The following is a 20533-nucleotide window of genomic DNA, read 5'->3' as shown; positions in this document are numbered from 1 at the left end:
CTGCCCTAGTTTGGTGCTGCTCTGGCAGGGGTGTTGGACTTGATGATCTTCAGAGGTCTCTTCCAACCCCTGTCATTCTGTGATTCTGTGATCATTAATATCACTGGAGTGTGTCTATGACTTCTGGGTGTATTTGGGTTTTAATGCAGTACTGGCAAATGAACTGGCAAAGGAAATCTTTAAGGTACTAAACCCCCATCCCACCTATTAAATTGTTAAGTAAAAAGTTTTAAGAGTTTTCCAGAAATTTCCCTCCTGAAAAGGGAAATCAAAACCTGTGACTGCTGGGATATAAACTTTTGACCACATTTGTGTAGCCTTCACTAAAAAGACAATTTCAGAAAATTCAGCTAATATGCCAGCTTCATTGTTGTAATAAATACAGCAAGTGATTCTTTGTTTGCAAAACATTAGATTCTCCTTTAATCTTTGTTAAAGTCTAAACTAGATATTTCAGACTTTCAGCTTTAGCTATAGTCTGGATTTTTAAAATATAATTTATACTTTTCAATGAGTTAAAATGGGAGTAGTGTCTTGCTGTGATGCCTTTTAATCAATTCTGACATGGAATAATAATGACTAGTTTTTTAAGTAAACCCCTGGGTTGCAAGTTGAATGAATATAATCAGAATTCTAGAAACAGTCTCCCAGTGAGACCTATCCTGCTCTTCTTTAGACTATTAAAAACAGGAGTAAATCCACAGAACTTAATGGGAGCATTGCTGTAAGCAAAGGCAAATATGTCCTGATGTTTTGAGGTGGCTATAACTGGGTAGTCAAAACAGCAATTGTGCATCCTAAAGTGTAAAGCTAATAAGTAGCTTCACTAGAGTAATTACCTTTAAATCAAATCTTCAGACTGACAGGCTCACAGTCAGCTCACAGGGAACTGAGAAACATGGTTGTTAGGGTGAAGTGTTACCTGTAATCATCTCTAACACATGACAGCAAAACTTCCTCTCATTTCGTTACATTTTGGAGTGGATTTTCTGCTAACTTGACAGTTGTGGAAGATAAATCTTTTATTTAAGCTAAGAACAGGCAAAACACAAGCATAAACCATGACAGTACCTCAGATACTCTTCTACAAAGCTGCAGCCACTCTGAGGAGGGAGCACACAATTCTTATGTCAAAATAACAATCAGCAATGCTGCTTCCTCACTCCTCCTTTCAGCACACCCTTCCTGTCTTGGAATACCACACCTGGGGACCTTTCTCCATCCCCATTTCCGTCTATTCCCTGGATGTGTTGGCCTCCAGGCCAGCAGTAAGAGTGCTAGGGAGACAAGCAGTGCTAACAGGCTGAGGGAAGTGGGAAAGAAGGGCCTTATGCTTCCTCTTTTTAACTGCCCTGCAGCGTGAGCTGTGGAGGAAAATGTTTTTTTCTTCTCAGGTGTTTTCCACTCAGTTGTAGCCTCCCCTCTCTTCCCATCTTGTGTAGTTCTTACTTCCCATAGTACTTCCCTATGGAGTCACCCTATACTCTGTGTATCAGCAGATTGCATTTTGGCAGCAGGGGTGCTGTGTACACTTTCTTTCCCCTGGCCCTGTCCTTATGTCTTTTCCCACTCTCATGGTTGTCACCTTGTGACCTCAGACCCTTGTAATGCATTTTCCCAGGGAGCAGTGACATTTGGCTATGCTTGAGATAGATTTTCTACCCCACTGGCTTTCCCTCTTGCAACTAAACAGTTTTAGGTGCTTTAGTTCAGGTGTGTGATTTGGAAATGTAATTTTAATTCCAGCCACGAGGGGACCTTCATCATTTATTGTCTGCTTCCTGCTGGTTCATCTGGTCCATACACTGAGATCTATACCCATGCTCACTTCCCCCAATATACTACATCTCCTTCTTAGCTGAGGATCTGTTCAAATCCCAGTATCTCCTAAGTCAACTCTCACACCCTTGGACTCTGCATCCAAGTTTATACCACTGTTCCAACAAAACATTTTTCCTCTGTTTACCCAGCAGCTTTGGGTTACCCTTTCAGGTCACCAACTTTCTACAGACTGTGGGATACTCAGGATTAATACTAAGGGCTACTAACAGCTGAGCTGGTGGAAGGGATGGGGAATAGAAAAAGTGACTTCTGCATGTGCTGATCCACAGTTTCTGGGCCAGGGAGTCAGGGCCAGGGAGAGCTGAAGCATTCTTTGTGCCATTTCATACCATAGCAATCTATCCACAGTATGATTTTAATGACTGCTGCTTGTGGAAGTTCTGCTTCTTAGGTAAAAGCAGATTTCTAAATCCTTTTACATTTGGCATTCATTAAGCAGATGCCCAGAGTTTATATCAAAAGTCTCCAAGCCTTGCAGAGAGGAATTTAGCAAACAGCCTCTTCCAGCTGCTCCACTCCAGAACCTGCTCTGCTCCCAGCTCCTCTGTGCCGAGCAGCACCAGGTCCCTGCAGAGCTGCTCCGGACTGATCCCTCTCCTGCAGGAAAGGCAGCTCCTCCATGGCCTCTCTTTTCCTTTTTCCAGGTGGAACTGTGATCTTCATTTCAGCCACAGGGGGGAACCTCAGGCTTAGTCATGAAAGGCCTGAGGGCGAAGTGGAATCTTCCCTCAGGCCCATGGATCTTCAAGGTGTATTTCTTCCCAGAAAAAGGGCCCTCCTGTTCGAAAAGGTACACATCTTTTTTTTCTCCCTCAGTTATATCCTGAGGGACATATTATAACTTCATATAAACTTTATCTTTTTTTTTTTTGTATCTGTTGCATCCAAGAGAGACATGTGAATCACAAATCTCCATTATTCTTCAGGTCTTCTTAAGTCATGCTCAGGTTGGAACTGAAGTGGTTCCCAGCTGTCACACTCTTGAGCCCTCTGTGAAGTCTCAGGAGGGCAATGAAGTATTTCATATGCTCCAAGCAGGCTGAGTTAAACCCAAGGTCCCCCCTCTAGATTGTAATTAAATTGTTGTGTATGTGAAATCTTTCATATCTGTTTTCAGGAAATCCTCTTTGTGTTTTCAAGTCTTAGAAATGCTATGGGAATGCAAAGTAAAAGAAAATAAAAACAAGCAATACGTGAATGGTAACAGTGTTTAGAAAGGGATTTCATGGAAATGAATTTTTTTTTTTTCGATATAAATAAAGGCCTAAAGTTCTTTTTATAGCAGGAGTGTGTGAAATGTGAAACCCTGGCAGTGAGAAGCAATACCGATATGAATCAGAACGACTATGACAAACAAAACTTTTTTTTTTTTTTCCCCAGAGATGTGACTGTGATCTGACGGTGACAGAAGCAAAGAGCAAACCTGAAGTGCCCATTTCTGCCCCTGACTCACTCCATGACTGAAGTAAACTCCCTGTCTATACATCTGTTTGCCCATCTGTAAAACAGGGACACACATATCTATATTTTATCTGATCCAGCTCCTGCCAAGCGTCATTAATGGTTGCTGACAGCCCTTTTCTGTCAGGAATGCAGAATTTCACAAGTGGAAAATACAAGTCATTACCACTTTGCCAGGACGTCAGCACCACTCCTTTTGTTAAAACACCTAAAAGCAAACACGGTGATACCAGACTGACTGGAGTATCTCTTTATTCTCCTGGTAGTGCTGAAAAACTTCTGAGTTAAATCTTCCACAAACTTCAGAAGTTGGTAGCTCTCTAAAGCTGCTGAATGCTATAAAAGCAGTCAGCTAATCTTGCCAAACAACCACCACTAACTGACATTAACCAACATTTTTTTATTTTGTGCTTGTATTAATTTATTTAAATGAAATGTATTGCACGGGGGTTTTTTTCTATCTTCATTAGTTGAAACTAAGATCTTTAAAATTATACTTTGTATCTGAACTATTAACTAATCTTACCCCTTGTGACCTAGTGGTCTCAGAACCATTGCTAAAGTTAAGGTTTCTTAAATAAGGAAAACTTATAAATGAGGTTTCCTAATCACAGAACACACATAATCTTGTAATTGCAGAATGAGCACACAGAGCAACAGCTAAGAGAGGCTGGAAATGGCACCATCCCTCTCTGGGGGTTCCTTCCTGAAGGGTTCCCTTCTAGTCTGTGAAAGCTCCCACTTAACCTCTCTCCTGTGAATAAACTCTTTTTCTATCTTGCTTGTCCACAGATTGAAACTGCCACAGCTACATAAATGAGTTAACTGGGTCCAGCCTGTGTGTGTGGAATCCTGCATACCTGTTTAAAACTGGTCTCTGTGTTTTGTGCTGTTCTTGATACATTTTCCACAGTGAGTCTTTGCATAAACCCATCAGTTATAAAACCATGCTTTTCTTATGACTTTAGGTATGTATTAGGCCTACTGAGTCTTCATATTTTGAGACTGCCTTTCTGCACTACAAAATTTGAAACTAGTGGCAAAGTTAATAAAAGCAATGAGTCTATCTTCTTCTAGAAAGAGCTTACACCCTCTTCTAGTCTACCACCAAGGCATGGGCTTTGGTATTCTCTCTGATGGTGAAAAGCACTGCCAACCATTTCCTTTGGAACTTTACTGCTACTGTTTTTATGTAATTTGGGGGTAGCTGTCACCCCTCCCACCCTCATGACATACATCTTGGCAGCTCCTGGGAAGAACTCCCACAACAGCTTATACACAAAGAATCCAGCACAAGACTCTATCATTTAAGCTGGAAATTCAGATTGGACAAATTCCTGTCTAGGCACTACCTAATTCTAGAAAAGCATCTAAAGATAAAGGAATTTTTCCTTTTGAAGTTGCTGAGCTGCTTCTTCCTGCCTTCTTCCCAGCTATTTGGAAGCTGCAGGCTTTGTGGTGCCTCAGGAGAGGGCATGTCTGTCGGTGCCTGTTGAAAAGGACTTTTCCAAAGACTACCTGCAAGATCAAGCTGCTAAAGTCAGCTGTAACCAAATAGTCCGGACAAATCAAGGCAGATTAACAAATTATTTATAGTCTCGTAGGACTAAGAAGTCCCTGCTGAGGCCTGGGCTGTGCTGCATTATGTGTTGAGGGAGCACAGCCCCTTTTGCAAGGAGCTCGCAGCCCAAGTACCAGGCAAGAGACAACAGATGGTGAGAGACAGATGGGAGAGTACAAGGGAACAATGAGATAAATGAGCAAAAAACTATGTTGAAGACTTTAGCATTTGGTTCCAAAATTATTAGTTTTACTAATCACCTCAGCTGATGTAACCCTACGGTAGGAAGCCTCTCCTGTTCCAGAGGTCTTAATAGCTACAATTACAACACATGCTTCAGCCCAGCATGGGTTACATTTAAGGTAAAGAGTGGGAGTGAAGCAGGCAAAAAGTACCGAGGTGGGAGCTGTTATTTGCTGAAAATCCGTTCAGTAAGGGGGGGCTGGGGTATCTCAGCAACCAAGGGCTTAAGGCAACTTGATTAAGCGCAGCACAGTAAGCAAAGCGCTGACTGATGGAAAATTCAGGCAGAGGTTCTGCCCTGCAGCCTCTGTGACTCGCAGGCGAACCTGTTCGCAAGCCTCCGGAGGGTGTTACACGCCAGACGTGAAACCTTGCCAGCCCGGGCTGTGGGAACCTCCCGTGCTCCACAGGCAAGGAGCGCGGCCCAGGCGGCGCGGCGGGGCGGGCGGCACAGCCGGTTCCCCAGGGCTGGATCGTGAAATGGAGCGCCCACGCACAGCGGACCCGTCCCTGCGGGGTGGTGACAACTCAGTCACCCTCCCAGCCCCCCGCGGGAAGAGCTGAGCCCCCCCCGGGGATGCCGAGGGCCCTGGTACCGAGGCCAGGCAGGTGCCGTAGGGGCCGGGCCGTGGGCTGAGGTACGCCCGCCCGCAGCGGGTGGGGAGTGTCACAAACCCACCCCGAACCGCCACGGGGGATCTGGGATCCTGGGAGGGTGTCAAAAGCTGCCTGCTCCCAGCCCCAGCTGGGAGGGGGCTCGAGTGGCGCCGACCCTCTGGCCCGCGGGTGGCCCCAGAGCTCCCGCGCTGCGCAGCCGCCGCGGCCGGCGGGGTTCAGGCAGCGGGCGCTGGAGAGGACAGAGGTAAAGCGGGAGGCGGTGAGCGCCCCGCCGGGATAACCCGAGCCTCCCGCAGCTCCTTAGGACCACCTCATGCAAAGCGAAACCAAAAGGGCGGGGAAAGGGCGGGAAGGGGCTCCCCGCGGCTCGTCTCGCCTCGCTCCTCCCCTCATCGCCGAGGCGGAGCCAGGCGGTGGCGGTGGGCGAGCGGGCGGGCTCAGCGCGCCCTCATGGCCCTGGCGGCGGGTCAGCGGGCACGGTAGCCGGCTCAGGCTGTCGCCGCGGGTGAGTCAGAGCTGCCAAGGGAAAGCGGGCGGGACATGAGCCTCGCCGCCGGGCTCCGACCGGTGGCCGGAGACTGAGCCACAAAGAAGTTTCCCCAGAGGCGGCGGCTCGGCGTTCCCCATGCACGCTCCCGGCCGTCGGCCTTGGGGCGCTGCCCGGCAGGCACCCGGCGCCGATCCCGCCATGGAGCCCCGCGCAGGGCTGCACAACAGCCCGGATCTGTGCCGGGGCAAGCGGCTGAGCGTGGGGGAGCTCCGCTCCCTCTTCGAAGCTCGCTGCGCTGCCGTCGCTGCCGCCGCCGCCCGACAGCTGCCCGACCCGGCGAAGAGGGGCTGCCGGCCCCCCAACGGGGTGCTGCCGCCCGTCATCCCCCGCCTCACCGTCACTACCGAGGAGAGCGAGGAGGCGCAGGGCAGCCCCCAGGCGCAGCCGGCGCGCCCGGAGAGCGGCTGTCTGAGGACGGACAACTCGTTGCACCTGCAGTCCCGCAGGCTTTCCACCTCATCGCTCTCCTCCACCGGCTCCTCGTCCCTCCTGGAGGACTCGGAGGACGACGTGCTGAGCGACACGGAGTGCAGGAGCCAGGGCATCGTGCACCTGGAGCACGGCGAGGAAACCAACCAGGTAGGGGGGGCTGGGGGAGGGGGGGGGGGCGGGCGGGTTCTCCCGGGACGCGCTGCACCCCCTCCCCGGCCAAGCGGGGCTGCCCTGGGTGCCCTCGGCCGCTCCGGGGTCACCGGGCTCTCCCGTTTGGCGCGAGGTTTCCGTGACCCAACTCCACGCAAACTCCGGGAAACTCCTGTCGTGGGGCCGGCAGCGGTTGCGGCTGCTGCGCCGCTTTGGGAAGCGCTGCCACACGTTGGGCTTTCGTGAAACCCGGCCAAGTGCGCGCCGGTTTCTTTCTGCTTTCTGCTTGCTTTCTGCTGTGAAATTGTGCTTGATGACCCAGTAATACGTGGGGGACGGACGGACGGTTTTTGATCATAATTGGGTTGCTTTTTTTCTGGGTTTTCTTTCCAGTCTCCTTTATTAGATCTTCAAAGTAACGTTTTATCCAGGCATTAACCAGCAGGTTGTTTTTTGTTTTTTTTTTTTTGTCTCTTCCAATCCCGGAGGCTGTGGTTGTCAGTTTTTGAGCTGCTTCTTGCTGTGAGCATGACAGGAGATGGGGAGGAGCTTGGAATGGGCAGAATGCGTGCTTTTGTCCATTCTGGCAGTAACACATTCTTCTCAGCAAATCCCCTCTGTAATTTGGCAGCTTTCATCCATAAAGTGGGACTTTTAAAGGCATATAGTTAGTTGTTTTTTTCATGATCCTTTGTATATCTTTGCCTGACTCCTTATAATATACTCCTTAGGGTTTCGTAATTGAAATGTGTTGCTTTATTCAGTTCCCCCTCCCACCCTGCAACTTAAATTGTTCATCTGCTGCCTGCTCATTGACACGGAATTGTTTTCAAGCAGAGCATATGTTTTGAAAAAAATGTATCAGAAGGAAGTAATGCAACTTGTAGGTGATACCTCCAGCTGGACTTTTCTCGTGGTAATTGGGGGTTTACTACTTTAGAGGACACATAGTACAGGAGCTAAAATGCTATGTGGAATACTGGCTTTGTTTGCATCAACTTGTGATCTGGTTTTGGGGAAAAAGAAAAAAAAGGTTTTGTACTTTGTCATATTGTATATCAAGGTAATAATACTGCTTAATTTGTACTTTTGATCCTAGATTGAATCCGGTTTGTGTGGGGAAATAATTAGTACTGTATTGCTGTTCAGCTTTCTTTTCCAAAATACCTGCTATGCTAGTGGGCTTTTTGTGCAAGGAGCAGAAGAACAGAAATTAAAGCTAGAAAAGGTCTGTTGAAGCATTTGACTCAATATTCATGCTACTGCAGCGGGCTGTGTGCGTGGCTAAGAGGGAACAAGACTTTAGTGATAACACTTTAGCAGTATGGAGAACTCTGAGATGGCATTTTGTTAACTTGTCTGTGAATTTAGGCTGAAGTAAAAACTCTTCTTCAGTCAAGAACCCGTGCTGCCTTTAATCTTTTGGTTCTGCATATCTGCAGTCATTGATAGTGAGTGCAATACTGAATTTTAAGTCACTCATTAGAACTGTCTGATACATGCACGTCATAATGTATGTAAAACATTACAGCAGAAGTGGATGTGACTACTAGCACTTTCTTTTAAATTTCTAAGTACTAAAACTTAGAAACTAAAGTTTCTAAGTACTACAAAATTGCAAAGGATTTAATCACCTTTTAATGATAAGAAAGAAGGTTTTAATGTAAAGAAGGTCTTCAACAATAATTTATAGACAAACTAAAAATAGTTGCATTATAAATATTTTAAACTCTGAGAGAATATCCTATTTATTTAGGTGCCTGGGATGTTGAACTTCAAGAGTATTACGGGAACTCCATTGCTGGAAAAAGTTTTTGAAGGTTTCCCAGATTTAATGCAGCTGCAGTGTTTTATTTAATGTCTCATTGGTAGAGTAAATATTTATTCAACAGGTAAAATAATTCATGTTTTTAAAGGCTGAGTTACTTTTCCATATCAGCAGTGTTGGGGAAGTTTGGGCAAGCTGTCCATCAAGAACTTGCATTCCAACTTGTTCTTTATCTCATTATGACTTACGTGGCAAGCTGATTGGTACCCAGGATGCTAGAACAGCAGAACTAAGTATCACTCATTTTATGACATTGCCTAATAAATCAAAAGGACCAAATGTTTTATTTGTGTAATGCATATTCATGTATTTCATTCTGCCTTTCCTTGCTGCATTACCCATCTGGAGCTCAAATCCGTGGTCTGCCTTTCATCACAGGTCGCTGTGCTCTGAGCTTGTCGATAAAAGGAGGTGACCAGGACAAACTTGTTCCTGTGTTTGATGTCTTTTGGTACTGGCTGATGCTGTGGTCTCTATACTCAGCTGTCCAGCCTTTACTGGCACTGGTTCTTCAGTGAGTATTTAACATGCCAAAGTAGGAGACCGCAGGTCCAGCTTGACAGGACCTGTCCTTTCCACTAATTTATCCTCATTTATAAACAGTAAGTTTCTATGGTTTATATCAGAAGGCTCTGGGTTCAAGGCAGGCACGCACGTGTGAAAATAACTAGGAATTTTAGGATAACCCAAGGAGTGGTTTTCTATTTTGAAGATTCTATTTAGAGGTAAACAGGCACATTGTGTTCGTATTTTTTTTGTTTTTAGGGTACGTATTTTAATAGATGAAGGCTCATTCTTGGAAAGGAGCACAGGGGCTAAAGTTCTAAAGGAAACAGAAATCAGAGTTGGGAATAACTTGGTGTTCTTTAATTCATGGGAAATGGTGACATTTTAAAATTTCCATTGTTTTGGAATTTCCTTTTGAGTTTTATTTGGAAATGTTAGAAATCAGATTGGAGCCTGGCACAACTAGACCAGTGCTCAGAGGACTGCTGAACTGTCAAGCCTACCAGACTCCCCAGTGCCTAGCAGAGACCTTGGAAACTTGCCCAGCTCATCAGCTGCGGGACTGGAAGTTCTGATAATGTTCCTGTTATCAGGGCTTCAAGGCTTCCATCTGCAGGCTCAGGAACTTGAGACCTAAGCTGAAGAAGGCCCTCCCAGGCCTCTCAACTCGAGTCCTCTCTACTGTTGACCTGGAAATCAAGACCCAGTTGGGTCTTTGAAATATTATAGGTTCTCCAGCTCCCTGTACAGGTCCGTGGGAGAGAGAAGAAACTCTTGAACCCTTCCTCTTTGTTCAGGGCTTGCTGTACTGAAGATACTGACCCTTAAATCCTAGGATGCTGAGCTTGGGAGGGCTGTCCCTGACCGTGGCCCCTGGAGGAGGCTTCTCCCTGTGCAAACAGGGAGCTCTCCAAGAGAATCATAGAATCAGAGAATCGTAGGGGTTGGAAGGGACCTCGAAAGATCATCTAGTCCAACCCCCCCTGCCAGAGCAGGGCCCCCTAGAGTACATCCCCTAGGAACGTGTCCAGGGGGGGTTTGAATGTCTCCAGTGAAGGAGACTCCACAACCCCCCTGGGCAGCCTGTTCCAGGGCTCTGTCACCCTTACAGTAAAAAAATTTTTTCTGATATTCAACTTGAACCTCCTGTGCTCCAATTTACACCCATTACCCCTTGTCGTATCACTGGCTGAATGATTAATTTTACATTAATTAAATGTTAAGCATTCCACAGAGCACGCTGGGTTGGATGAATTGGTATGTCACGACAATGTTAAATTCTTGTTTTCTATGTAGCAATCTGTGGGCATGGCAGGGACCCTGCTGGGGGGATTGCTGAGTGCCTTGGGACCAGCAGCTGCTGCTGACAGCACAGTCCCAGCCTGGCTCTGAAAGGACAAAGTGCTGTTTGCACCTCTGAGAGAAGCCCAGAGGTGTTCCAGTTCCTCAGCACAGGTTTCATTTTGCAGTAAATAACAGAGGCTTTGGCAACTGAGCTGCCCTGGCTTTTCTGGAGGAAGACTCCTCTAGCAACAAGGAGTTGGAAGTGTGAGAGAAGCCTGTCTGCTGCCTAGCTGAAACTGTGGTTCTGTTAAAACCAGTTGTGCATAGCTGTGTTAATGTAATTTGCATAACACCATAGCTGGAGCTTCACAAATCTTGGCAGTTAAGTTAGTAAAAAAAATTACTGGCTGTTTTTTAAACAGCCAATTGACAGAATAGATTTAATCCTGTGACAACAGTTAACATTCCTGCCTTCCCTTGCATTTAAATGGGAAGCATGCTTTTCTACCCTTGCTTCATACCATCTGGGAAGTGTATATACACAGTTGAATCTTGCTGTGAAAGCACTGTGGTCCATTTATAGTAGTGGAGAGAGTGCAAGAGTTATCTATTTTTGTCTTCATTCTGAGAGTGAGCAATTTTAAGAAATGCCTGAGTCTGGTTAACACCTTCCTTGTTGGGACAGAGACTTTAAAAAGTGGTTTTCACAGAGAATAAACACCTCTTTAGAGGAGAATGTTATTTACTAGATAGAAACATGCCAAATAAATCTACTTGTTCTCATAACTGCAACCTGTCTTTCCAAATTCTTAGATCTGTAACCATGAGAACAGCTGACAGCTTGCTGCAGAAGAAGCAGTTCAGTCCTTGCTTGCAATGATACCAGCCCAGAAACTTTGGGGGATGGCCATTAGTGAACCTTATGCCTTCACTGATCTTCTCACCATTGTTTTTCCTAATCCCAAGCACCTCAAGGTGGGCAAACACAGAGACACCCACACTTAATAAATACAGAGCAAAAGTTTCAACTGCTTCAGCTCAGGGGTGGATTACATAAGCTAATGCAGTAGAACAGAATTGTTATTTTTAAATGAAGAATGGGAATGAAGGGATGACATAAGTAATACTGTTAATGGGTTTTTAGCCTACTTTCTGAAGGAAAGAAAGCTTGTGTAATCACTCTGTCAATTCAATTTTAACAGCTTTAGTAGATTTCAGCCAAATTTGGCAGTGGCATAGAAATCTCAAGGTTTCTTCAAGAGCTCATTAAAGTTCCACAAAGGTCAGGCTTTGAGTGGAAGAGAAGGAAACCAAAATAAGTGCAAACCTTTTCTTCTCAGAGGGAGAAAGTGCAAGATGAGCTCAACAGTTGTCTTCTTTTTTGCTTGTGAACTAGCAAATGGCATGTGGATACTGACTGCTCCATCAGGACTTACCTGCTTGAGCCAGGTGCAGCAGGTCACCTGTCTGAGCATCCTCTTGTCAAATATCCTCAGGTCTCTGGGTATCTCATCTCTCCAGAAAGTATGGGAGGGAGCATAGAGTGCTGTGGGCTGGTGAGGTTTGGGAACAGGGATGGCACAAGCTGAAGGACAGGGGAGGAAAGTGGGGATATGGAAACATGAGAGGGATTGGAAGGTTTTGGCACAACCTTACAGAGGACAGTGACAAGCTGTAGTTCCTCTGATAAGGGTGCAGGGCAGTAGATGCCTATAAGGGAGGCTTCATCAGTTTGCTGCTCATGAAACAACTACTTTTAATGGAATACATTTCATGGTTTTAAAATAGGTGTTGATTTCTGATGACAGCCTTCTGAACTGAAATCCTACTGTATACTGAACAAATGTGAGCAGCACTAGAGTACATTCTGCATTTCCATATTGCAGAGTTATTGGGCCAAAACTCTAAATCAGGAGCCTTCTCACAGTTTGAAGATGGTTTCTTCTTCAGTGTACCCTCAAGTGGTAGAGTATATCAAAATATAGCAGTAAGAGTTCTTGTCATGACTTTATTAGTAATGTGGATTATTGTCTAGCAGGATATGAGTTAAGTCTCATTTCAGTCAAGGGAAGAGGCAATTAAATGTTTTATCAGTCAAGAGTTTCTGATCTGTGATATATCTGAAACAGTGACTCAAAGGCTACAAGAGTCTTCTCTTTTGAACCAGTTTCTCTCTGATAGTTTTCACTTTTCCTGTGTTAAAGGACATGTTGCTTGGGTGTACAGTTTAAAATTGCAAAACCTCTTATCATTTTTTTTTGTTATTGGGTGTATTGTATTAGATGTGCTACAAGAATTTTTGTACAGGTGCATTTTAACAGTTCAAACCTCCTTATAATGCATAATTACATAGGCAGAGAAAGCAAAGGTGACCCCTCATCCTTGAGTGATGCATTTTTATTTCAAGAAGGCATACCTAAGCAGATTTTTTTTCAAGCTCTCATTGAAAAAATGATTGGAGATTTATTTTTGAAAACCCATGCCAGTCTCAAAATGGGTAAGGGCAGTGGCTGGAGCAGTAGTTTGGAAAATTTTCATGTATGTTTTTGGCTTCTGACACTCTTACTCTGTAAGACTGGTTTGATGTGGGTTAACATTTTTCTTCATTGAATGTGTGGTAGTTAACACAGGCAAAAATAACCTCTCAACTCCCATCTGAGGTGTATTATAAATGAAATGTGTTAAAATGAATCAGTTTGATTAAATGCTCACAATGTGATGCAATTTAATACAGTTAATATTTCTGGAAGCTGCAAATGCATGTTATATTTATGTGGTAGATCCCTGTTTTGTTTAGTGGTGACTGAGAAGAACTAAGGATCACCATACAGCATTTTGTGGTGATAATCTCTAAGATGTGCTGTCAGAAAAGTTAATATTCTCCTTTCACATCTTGGGAGGAAAAAGTGATTTTGTGTTTTGTACCAGCTGAGTTACTGCCTGTCTCTCTTCTGTCTTCTCTCTCAGTGTAACTTTTGCAGGGAAAGAGGACTGAGGCAGAAAGAATTGGCTTGTCAGTCCATCTTGATTTGGATCTTGAATAGTGTAGGTTTAGATTTGATTTTTAAATGCTTTTCTCAACCTTCTCTATCAACAGAGCTTTCTAAAAATCTCACAAGTTGGGCAAGATGGTGGTGTCTGTCCATTACATACCTGGGGAAAAAAATAATTAAAATTTAAAGGTAAAAAAAAGCATGTTAGTTGCCATCAGCTCATTCTGAGCAAAAGCATAAGGAAGGAGGAGAGTTTACCTGTTCATCCAGTGTCAGACTCAGCAAAAACACATTAATCTATTGTTTCCAGTGCTCAACTGATCCATTCTTGTCCGTATGGAAAGTGCTTGGGTGACACATATCCAGCAGCATTTGGGTGGGTTTTTTGTACTGATAAATGCTGAGCTTCCCACAAGGGATGAAATTAACCTTTACATTCCAAAACATGGAAGAGTGAGGCCAATGCTATGGAAACCTATCCTGAACCCATCTTGGGTATTATTTCCTGTTACCAAACCTTTTGATCCTTGGCAAACTCAGGAAGAAATTAACCAAAGACCAATTGGCAGCTCATTTGAAGCAATATCATAGACTTAGCATGATCCAGATTTAGAGCCTGGGACAGAATCTCCAAGCCAGTTGGTGACTACAGCAAGCATGACACACATTCTGCTTTGTGGGAGCTTGGCATTCATCCAGAGCCCTGGAACACTCCTTATCTACAAGCTGAAATACCCAGGCAAGGTGGTGCAGTGCATGCAAATTCTTTAAACCCTTCACTACAGTCTGCAGGTATCACCTTTATTTTATTCACATTCACCTTCAATCTGTTTTGCCTCATCAACCTGACCTCATCCATCCATGAGCCTCATGGATAACAGAGGTGTGGTGACAGATGCTAAAGAACAGGTATAGATCCATGTCAGGTCTGCATGTTACTGGCACTGAAATGTGTGTGATTCACCAGTCCACCAGATGATTACCAGTTTAAGAGGAAGCTGGGATGTCACAGACTGTGTGAGTAAGAAGCTTGTGGCAATGGCACAGTTCACTTGTAATATATCAGAGGAGGGTGCAAACTGCTGTAGTCTTCATAAAACTTGGATGTGACCAGAGTGATACCTCTTTATAAATTACACTGAGCACTGCATAGGAAGGCAATGCCTTTGTTTTCCACTGATGCATGGAAATCAGTGTTCATTATCAATGTAACTGTTTCTGTCTCTTGGTCTCTGCCACATCCTGACATAAAATGATCCAGTCTTAGCTGTAGCTGCCTTCAGCTCTCTGAACAGCTACAGAGAACACAGCTTTCTTTGTGTCTTAGCTTTTTTCAAGCAGCTCTGTGTAGCTGAGAACACTGCAATGGTTCCTCTCCCTGGTGTTCACTGTGGGTGATCTCATTTCTGTGCTCTGCTTCTTGAGATGGAAAGCCAAATCAAATGTAGGTTTCTACTTCTCACCTTTGAGGTGCTGGTGCTCCTCAGAGCTTGTTGTATGTAGTGCACACATCGATGGGGCTCAGCTGTGAAGAGAGGGGTTCAGCCACCCCACTTTTCAGGCAGAGGGCTTGAGGAGGCTCAGCTGTGCAAGAGGCAGCTGTGACCAAGGTTTTGCTCAATCTCTCACTGGGCCTGAAGAACCTCTGTAAGTATAGCATCCTTTTGTATGCACTCTTAACCATGGTCATGGTAAATGGGGCAGCCAGCTCTGTCTCACTCTGCATCATGTGCTTTGGAAAGGAAGGGATGATGAAGCTGATGCCCTGTGTCAGTGCCTTCCACTACTGGAATGTGTTCTGTTGCTTTGAAATCCCTGCCTCTACTGAACATCTCCTCTGCAATATATGCTGAGAAGATTGCTGGTAGTCATCTTCTCTTGTGCTTTCAGATGACCAGTCTTATGGAAACATAGAATGGGCTGGGTTGGAAGGGACCTCAGAGATCATCAAGTCCAACCCTTGATCCACTCCCACTGCAGTTCCCAGCCCATGGCACTGAGTGCCACATCCAGGCTCTTTTGAAATATCTCCAGGGATGGAGAATCCACCCCTTCCCTGGGCAGCCCATTCCAATGGCTGATCACCCTCTCCCTAAAGAAATTCTTTCTAATGTCCAACCTAAACCTCCCCTGGTACAACTTGAGACCTCTTGTGCCCTCTTGTCTTGCTGAGAGTTGCCTGGGAAAAGAGCCCAACCCCCCCCTGGCTCCAACCTCCTTTCAGGGAGTTGGAGAGAGTGATGAGGTCTCCCCTGAGCCTCCTCTTCTCCAGCCTCAACACCCCCAGCTCCCTCAGCCTCTCCTCACAGGATCTGTGCTCGAGTCCTTTCACCAGCCCAGTTGCCTCCTTTGGACCTGCTCCAGGACACACACACAGGAGGGGTGATGCTAATGCTGGCTAATTGAGCAAAATTGGAGATGAGGGAGGTTAAGAGGGTTGTGGTAAATACAGGATATGTACTGGCAGACAGGAGGGGAGTGATTGGGACTGGTAGGGAATGCCACTGGAAATGCAAAGGGAAAGACCTTGACAAAAGATCAAAGCTTAATGGGCAGACAGACTATTGCTTTAAAAACCAAAGAAAATACATTCTTTAAAAAGGCACATCAGGAGAATGTGAGACAGCTCTATCAAGAAATCGTCATTCAGCCAAGTATTGAAAATATTAAATATCAGAACTAAAGTGACTGCAGTGTGTGCATTTTAATGTTTACAGTAATTACAAGCAGGCATAGAACTTGCTGCACAAAATACATATACTCTTAAGTAATAAGCAGCTGTTCCAGATTTCTGATCAACTCAAAGGGCAAGTGACAGTTTCACAGTGACTGTTGCCATGTGTTGCAGGACTTCTTGCTGGATAGGTGTGCACCAAATCAGGCAGATCACAGAAAAGAGACTGACTTCCCAATTTAATGCTGATGTGGATAACTGCTTGACTTTTGCTGCCTTCCTGGGAGAGACTGGGACAGTTATTTATGCAGATTTTCACCATGGCCACTACTTGTGTATTTCACATTCTCTTATTGACCAACTTGGGAGTGCTAGAAAAATGGTGAACAGTTGTACCCACAACCAAAATTAATGGGAGTTGTACTACAACACTGTTGTGCAGTATGGTATAACACTAGGTATTAGGAAACACAAAAATGGACACCTCAGATGATGCTTTCAAAATTAGTGGTTATTTTCATATTAGTCTATCTTTCCTCCAGTGTTTTCCCTATAAGATATGAATAATCTGGTTTATGTAGCAGAAATTGTGAAAGCAAATTTTATTAAAATTTGGAAAGTGCTTTACTTCAGCAGTGGTCATCTGAAAACTGCACACAGCTCAGTTACTGTGCTTACAGTAGGTTTCCAGAAAGTGAAGTAAAAATGGTAAAGCCAATGAGGGCAGAATTTTTAAAAAAGCTGCTTTTTATAGATTTGGGAAATGTTTGTTTACATGGAGTGAAAAAGAACTACAATATGTTACTATATAATTAAAGCCTATATCATGAACTCTGCAGAAAAAGAGTAAGCATTGACATCAAGATGATAATTTTACACCAAAAACTTCAGTTCTGAAAAATTCTATCTTTTGAGAACTCAGCTTTATGTTTAAGACATTATTAAATTTCTAGTGCATACATAATTCTGCATCTGGACACCTTCCAGTAGTGGAAGGTGCTGACAAATGACAGTGGTGTTATCATCCTCCCTTCCTTTCCAAAGCGCAAGCTGCAGTGAACCAGAGCTGGCCCGTGCTAAAGAGGGCACTCAAAGGGGTTATATGTTTGCTCCGTCCTTTTCCAGCCTTGGAAACAACTGGAGTTTTGTAGGAATTGTTCAGTCTGAGACAAACAATTTTTGCCCTTCTTTGAGGGCAATTCTTAGAGCAATTCTCGGGAGAACGGGACGCGCGCGCAGAAGGACATCGGCGCTTCAGTGGCTGCACAGGAAATCTGAGTTTTGAGACCCTGATCTTCTGAAAGAATCATAGAATCACAGAACCATAGAATTGGCTGGGTTGGAAGGGACCTCAGAGCTCATCAAGTCCAACCCTTGATCCACTCCCGCTGCAGTTCCCAGCCCATGGCACTGAGTGCCACATCCAGGCTCTTTTGAAATATCTCCAGGGATGGAGAATCCACCCCTTCCCTGGGCAGCCCATTCCAATGGCTGATCACCCTCTCCCTAAAGAAATTCTTTCTAATGTCCAACCTAAACCTCCCCTGGCACAACTTGAGACCTCTTGTGCCCTCTTGTCTTGCTGAGAGTTGCCTGGGAAAAGAGCCCAACCCCCCCTGGCTCCAACCTCCTTTCAGGGAGTTGTAGAGAGTGATGAGGTCTCCCCTGAGCCTCCTCTTCTCCAGCCTCAACACCCCCAGCTCCCTCAGCCCTTCCTCACAGGACTTGTGCTGGATCCCTTCCCAGCCTCCTTGCTCTTCTCTGGACCTGCTCCAGCACCTCAATCTCCTTCCTGAGCTGAGGGGCCCAGAACTGGACACAGGACTCAAGCTGTGGCCTCCCCAGGGCTGAGCACAGGGGCAGAATCCCTTCCCTGGACCTGCTGGCCACGCTGTTCCTGATCCGGCCCAGGATGCCATTGGCCTTCTTGGCCACCTGGGCAAGAAGGAAATCTAAAGCAAGTCTGAAAATATGGCCTCTGTATTTTGCTGTATGCTTATGTGGTGCTCTGATAGAGAGGATAAAAATCTCTGTGAGCTGTGTTCTGGCATGCAGACTGGCTGTTCGTTATCTTTTGCGGGGTTTGAGTGGGTTGTTGGCCGAGTGCACTTGACCTGTATGTTCTAATCCCAAAGAGCTCTACTTGCTGTGGGCTCCCTCCTCAAATGTTCCCACCCAGGCACGTTCTGTAGGAAGAGTGGCCCCCATTCCACAAAGGGTCAGCTTTGTTCAGAGAATGTTATCTGAAGAAACGAGGAAACCTTCCTACGCTCCTGCTTTCACTTTTCAGAATGCAAAATACTGAGTGTCAGAATTTTGGGTTGATAAGTGGATACAGTTTGTATTGTCTTTTTCCGTGGAATTTAGATAATAAACTTTTTTTGCCTTGCTTGCACTAAACCAGAATAACTAAGCAATTAAATCCCAAGGCAGCCATTTCAGGACAGATCCTGCCATTCTGTTGACAATTCTTTGAGATGATTTTAAAGTGGAGATTCCCATCTTCCTGATCATTTTGCCTGTCACTTGCCACCATGGCTACCAGAGGCATTCAGTAGGAAAAAATAAATATAAAAAAGCAAGCTGTACTTTAAGTATGTTAGGAACAAGTGAGGCTCTGGGCTTCTCTCTGGCCTGATGATCTGAATGGATCTGGGCACCAGTCAGACCAACAGTTTCTTGTTTTACCAATGTTTATAACAAGACCAAAGACAATGTGTGACTGACTGCCTTCAACAATGAGACCAGGGACAGAGGAAATCCTGTGCTATCTAATAGCCCTGTGTTTGTTGATCACTACACCAACAGTCTCCAAGTCTTTTTCCAGCAGCAGGGCTGGCTGATGTTCTGAGCATGGTTTCCCACTCCTGTGTTAAGCCTGGAGTGACAAAGACCTGATGATCTTTTTCCATCCTTGTTTACTTTGCAGCTTCCTGCATTCTCTAGAAACACATCCTCTCCCATTGCCATAGCTGGGTGTCTTAATCCCAGTTTGCCTTACCAGTGCTCTGCATTGGCAGCAATCCTGTCTGGGACAGGGGATGGCTGCAGGGTAAATGTAACCAAGTCAATATTTTCTTTTTACATTGCATTTTTAAAGAAAAGGAGGAGGCAGGACTGCAAAAGCAGTCTTGGCTTGTGGAGTAACTTCTCTGCATGGCTTGTTCTCCTTTGTGTGAAGGAGAAGTCAGAAACCACCTGTAAATGTTGTTTCTCTCTCCTCTGAGATGTGATGTTGGTCACTCTTGGGTTCTGCTGCCTATGTCCAATCTGGTATAGAAGCTGCTGTTTGCTCCTTATTTCAGGAGGCTGGTGTAGGTGGTGTGCAAGATACAGGAGTGTGGTTTGAAGTTCTGTTGCTAGGAACCAGCAGTATGAAATTCTTTTCAAGTTTTACGTGGTCTTTTTTGTCTCTTACTATGAAATAAAAGTTTTGGTTGATAAAGGGTCTGTGTATACACCCTGTTTATTCTATATTTAGCTGGGTTCGTATCTCAATAATTGGTAATTGATGTTTGTGCTTTTTAAAAGGTGGGATCTCCAGGATCTTGATTGTAAACAGGTTTATTTACCTTCAGGGCAGAGAAAACACACTCTGTAATCCCACATTCACTATTGTTCAAACACCCACAACTCTTCAGGAAGGCAGATGCCTCGTTTCAGTTTCAGTCTTTCATTGAGTCACTCCTGCTTACATAAGATCTGAATTCCACTCTTTCTTAAGTCTAGATTATGGAAATTAAGGTTTTAAATAATCTCTTGTCTTCTGGGAGTAGTTACTTCTGATACCAGGGAGGATTTCAGCTTGCCTTTCTTGTGGTGGGCTGTTAACAGAAATTCTCTTTTGATCCTGTAGGTTGCTCAAGGGAGAAGTAATTTTTTTCCTCCAGATTCCTTACATATTTTCTAGTTCTGACTTGGGGCAGGAAAAGTTTCTCCAATCTTTGGTTTGCTTCAAAGATAAACAACTACCTCATAACCAAGAAGGCCCTCTCATCCCTGTGGGGGAAGGTAAAAAGTCTCCTTTTCCATTACATTCCAGTTTTCCCCATCTTATGACCTCCTGTGCTGCTTGGGGTGCTGGCCTCACTTGTTCTGGTGCTAACCCAAATTAACCCAGAGTGCGTTTTTTTGTTTGAATTTTGTTTCTTTGTTTCTGTTTAAAAAAAAATCCTTTCAGCACAGTGGTTTGAAATAACCTGATGGTTACTCTGCTAAAGCTCAGAGTTATTTAAGTGGTTGCTGAAGGCTGTAGGTTTTTTCCCTAGGTAAATACCACACCCCACTGAATAACTCTGCCTCTTGCATGTTGACGCTTGCATTCCAGTGCAAAGGGTGGGCCCTATTTGAACAGGGGTGTTCCTGATAGGTGAAGCACTAACTTACTTTA

At 44.9% G+C, this 20533-nt stretch overlaps 1 protein-coding gene across 1 annotated transcript in view; it reads left to right on the top strand.

Moving 5' to 3' along the window:
• The first annotated feature begins 5799 nt into the window (after window positions 1–5799).
• ITPKA (inositol-trisphosphate 3-kinase A) overlaps window positions 5800–20533 on the top strand; it is a 41449-nt gene continuing 26715 nt past the window's right edge. The window contains exon 1 of the mRNA XM_071744705.1: window positions 5800–6854. Coding sequence (XP_071600806.1) covers window positions 6351–6854 — 504 coding nt within the window. The 5' untranslated portion in view covers window positions 5800–6350. The remainder of the gene's footprint in view (window positions 6855–20533) is intronic.

Source organism: Heliangelus exortis, chromosome 5 (genome assembly GCF_036169615.1).
Source record: "Heliangelus exortis chromosome 5, bHelExo1.hap1, whole genome shotgun sequence".
Taxonomy (NCBI): Eukaryota; Metazoa; Chordata; class Aves; order Apodiformes; family Trochilidae; genus Heliangelus; species Heliangelus exortis.
This window is presented reverse-complemented; position numbering and strand designations above follow the sequence as displayed.